Source organism: Nicotiana tomentosiformis, chromosome 4 (assembly GCF_000390325.3).
Source record: "Nicotiana tomentosiformis chromosome 4, ASM39032v3, whole genome shotgun sequence".
Classification (NCBI taxonomy): domain Eukaryota; kingdom Viridiplantae; phylum Streptophyta; class Magnoliopsida; order Solanales; family Solanaceae; genus Nicotiana; species Nicotiana tomentosiformis.
In genome coordinates this window covers 116,499,978-116,504,337 of record NC_090815.1, presented here as the reverse complement: position 1 = coordinate 116,504,337, position 4,360 = coordinate 116,499,978, and the positions used below count along the sequence as shown (strand labels likewise).

At 43.6% G+C, this 4,360-nt stretch overlaps 1 protein-coding gene across 1 annotated transcript; it reads left to right on the top strand.

Annotated features, from left to right (window-relative positions):
• The first annotated feature begins 214 nt into the window (after positions 1-214).
• LOC138910408 (uncharacterized) lies at positions 215-721 on the top strand. The gene has a single exon (XM_070201647.1). It carries the CDS (start codon positions 215-217, stop codon positions 719-721), a length of 507 nt encoding a protein of 168 aa, XP_070057748.1.
• Positions 722-4,360: the final 3,639 nt, after the last annotated feature.

Below are 4,360 nucleotides of genomic sequence, written 5' to 3'. Positions count from 1 at the left end.
CGGGCCTCGCCCAGCTCAAACCATCCACTGGGGACCGGCACCGCCTACCATACAAAGCCTCATAGGTGCCATATGAATGCTGGACTGGTAATTGTTATTGTAAGCAAACTCTGCAAGTGGCAAGTATTGGTCCCATGACTCTCCGAACTTCATCACACAGGCACGGAGCATATCCTCAAGAATCTGAATCGAGCAGCTCAAACTTGAGAGGTACATGAAGTACCACCCACCTACTTTCAGCGGACTAGCTTCAGATGATGCTCTAGGTTTTCTTAAGGAGTGTCATCGTATTCTCCACACTATGGGCATTATGGAGACAAGTGGGGTTTCTTTCACCGCTTTCCAGCTAAGGGGAACGGCATATCAGTGGTGGCGTGCCTATGAGTTGAGTAGTCCGGACGAGGCAGGCTCACTCACTTGGACTCAGTTTTCAAAGATGTTCTTGTGTGAGTATGTTCCTCAGAGCCTCAGGGACGCTTGGCGGGCAGAGTTTGAGCAGTTGTGTCAGGGTGCTATGACTGTGTTGGAGAATGCAGTCCGTTTCAGTGAGTTAGCTCACCATGCACCGGCTCTAGTTGCTACAGTCAAAGAGAGGGTTCGTCGCTTCATTGAGGGACTCCACCCCAGTATTCGGACCAGTATGGCCAGGGAGTTGGAGATGGACATCACTTATCAGCAGGCAATGAGCATTGCCAGAAGAGTGGAGGGCATGTTCGCCTAGGACAGAGAGGAGAGAGAGGCCAAGAGGTCTCGAGAGACCGGTCATTACTCAGGAGCTCGTGCACCAGTAGCACGCTATGATAGGGGTTTTGTGAGTCGCCCTGTTCATTCAGCTCTTCCAGCAGCCAGCGGTATACCACCTCCTCCTAGACCTCAGGAGCCCTATTATGCACCGCCAGTATCCAGTATGCCTCCTGCTCGAGATGCTATTAACGGCCAATCACCAAACCCATCGGTTCCATTCGCGATGGAGGATTTTGGGCCGACGTAAATTGTACTTCGCGAACGTGAGGGTGTGGCCACGTTTGCGAAGAAAGACGCGTCTCGGTAGTATTAAAGTTCCAAAAACGGAGGTTATGCCATTTTTATCAAAAACTTAAGTTGGGAACTCGGATTTTGGATAAGGGATTGAGGGATTTTCAGAGATATCGATTGGGTAACGATTCTTAACTCCTTTATGGTTATATTCCACTAATCTATGCTTGAATTCATCATTAAATTTCAGATTTGGGGTGAAAATTTGAGAAATATTCTTAGACCGAAGTTTGGGGTTTTGATCGAGATTTTGGTATCGGATTTGAGCAATTTTGGTACGAGTAAATTCGTGAGTGAATGGGTGTTCGTATTTTGCGACTTTTACCTGATTCCGAGACGTGGCCCCAAGGTGACTTTTTGGGCGTTTTTCCTAATTTCACGCTTTATCTTCGAATTAATTAGCTAAATTAGTTACTCGTAGTTATATTTACATTATGCAATTTATTTGAATAGATTCGGGCCATTTCGAGTCGGATACTCATGGCAAGAACGTGTTATCTAGGTGATTTGAGCGGTTCGAGGTAAGTGGCTTGCCTAACCTTATGTTGGGGACTTTCCTCTTAGGATGTCTTGATATTATTTGGTGTGTGGGCGCTGTGTATGTGAGGTTACGAGTACGTACACGGGCTGTTATTACAAAAATCCTGTTTATCCTTTTTAAATCATAAATTGCTTCTTTTATTAAATTGCACTAATATGCTTAATTGTTTAGTTTAGACTAGAAAAGCATGCTTACGTGTTTTAACTGCCTATTTGACATTTTGTGCGCCATGCTTAGTGAAATTCCTATTTTCCTTGTCTATGTTCAGTATAAATTGTATAACTCGATGCCATACCTGCCATTTCATCTTGCGTTGCATATTTAAATTGGGACTATAGACGTATTCCGGGAGATCCCTCTGTCTTGCATATTTAAATTGGGACTACGGACGTATTCCGGGAGATCCCCCTGTCTTGCATATTTTCTTTGGGACTACGGACGTATTCTGGGAGATCCCCCAGTACTGCATATTTACTTTGGGACTACGGACGTATTCCGGGAGATCCCCCAGCACTGCATATTTACTTTGGGACTACGGACATATTTTGGGAGATCCCCATGTACTGCATATTCATTCGGAACTATGGGGTGGTATCCCGAGAGATTCCCCATTGTGTTTACTTTATTCTGAGCCGAGGGCTCCCTTAATTGTTAAATTTCGAGAATCTCTTTAACTGTGTCACCATAAATTTTACTTATATCTTTTACTGTTTAATTTATTATATTTACTCCGATAGGGCCTTGACCTGACCTCGTCACTACTCGACCGAGGTTATCCTTGGCACTTACTGGGTACCATTGTGGTGTACTCATGCCCTTCCCTGCACATGTTTTCGTGTGCAGATCCAGGTGCGAGCTATCAGCCTCGGGGTTAGTACGTGCTGCTGATTTTAGGAGACTTCAAGGTACTACTGCTTGCATCCACAGATCTTCGGATTCCTCTTCTAGTCCCTCGCCTAGAGACTTTCTTTATTATCTTTAGACTTTTGTATAGAGCTACATAGATTATAGCAGCTTGTGACTTAGTGATATTCCGGGTCTTGGGAAATTATTTTGTATATGCCGAGTGGTACTACTCTTGGCTATTTATAATATGTTGTTTATCTTTAAAATATTGTGTTTTCTTTATATTTTTTGCAATATTAGCCTTACCTAGTCGTAAAGACTAGGTGCCATCACGACATCTTACGGAGGGATAATTTAGGTCGTGAAAGAATGTTCAGGTTTGGGGTTGATGGAGTAATGAGGCTTGATACTTTCGAGCATGGTAGAGTTCTTAATTGTGATGTGGTGTCATCGCCTTGTTAAATGCATTAAGGTTCGCCGGTGTTATGGTTTTCTTCAACTCGCCTTCACGATGGGGTGTTAGGAATTGGTGTCGGGGGAGCAGTTGTCAGAAATCGCGGTGTGCAGTGGTTCAGGATCGAATCGGTGTTCCTAGTATTGATGGCTCGAGAAGGATAATCTTTGGAGAGGTTTAAAGGTGGTAACGACCTATTGGTTCAAGTGCTACAGAGACGAATTTTGAGTTAAGGCAACAACTGGACAGCGAAGGATGAAGAAGAACATATGGGAGGTGTCTTGTGGTGGTTAAGTTCCTAGAAGGCCAAATATGAGAAACAAAAGTCGAGTAGTTGCTTAAAGGAGAGGGTTTGACCAAAGTGGGAGAGTGGCAAGGTAGCATATGGGTTACGTAGTAGGATAACTACACGTCTTGAAAAAAATTTGGAGTGATTTGGGATTCATGGTGGGCAGTGACTAGGTCTATAGACTTAATTTGGAATGTTGGTTGTTATACTGGGGGAATATTGGATGCGACAAAAATAAGATTGCCTGATATGAAGAGGAGTGCAACATGTCTTTAGGCTGGGATGTATCGTTGCACCTTTAGTTGATGTCAACGGGGAGTGAACGGACTTGTACAACTGGTGAACGAGCATGGGCTCAGGATAGTTTATTGGTTTTGTTGTAATAGTACTCGGTGCAGCGTTGTTTGAGGATATCGGCATCGAATTTTCATAGGTGGGATATCTCCTATGGGCATGTTAGCTGTTGGGTGGTGTTGATGGAGTCTACGAAGAGTTTTACTAGCTATCTAGTAAGAGGTTGAATATGTGAATGTGGCTAGTGATTCAGAATGTCCATGAAATGTTTAACATAAGGATTTCGAGGAATTTGGTGGGTCGATTATACTATATTGTGTCAATGAGGGATACGGAGTCTTGGTGGGTTCTAGAGTTATGTAATTGTAGCTTCAAGCTAAGTGGGAGAGCCCCACCATCTACAATTGGATTGCATGGTTGTCTATTTGTGAGGTTTCTGGTTATCGGTGTATTGGTGGGTCATTATAACTAAGGGAAGAAAATATCAGTGGTAATTTGAGCAAAGGATTTGGAGAATGTGTGCCATATTTGTCTTTATCGGTTCATGTTATGTTTTGAGAAGACTCAAGGTTTATGCTTCGTATGGAGGTGATGTACAAGGAAAGTGATCCAGTCGGGTGCTTCTTTGGGAAGGTGTTCATGTGCTAGCAGGGCTTGGAAGTTTGACTATAGTCGAGACCAAGTCAGAGTGAGTGACTCTCAACAACGGTCCTAATGGATTCAAAAGTTAAAGTGCGGTGCCTAAGGATTTCGAGCCTGTAGTATGGTTAAGTATCGAGCTTTTGCAGCAGATTATGGAAGGGGCTTGGAGTGTTCTATGTTATCTTCGGGTTGCGGTGTAGCATTGGAGGATTGTAAGAAAATAACTTCAAATTCATAGAGGGATTTTCCAGAATAGGTG

What these genes read in the sequence shown, in the direction of transcription:
- LOC138910408 (XM_070201647.1), top strand. Translation starts at nt 215, where the DNA reads ATGAAGTACCACCCACCTACTTTCAGCGGACTAGCTTCAGATGATGCT.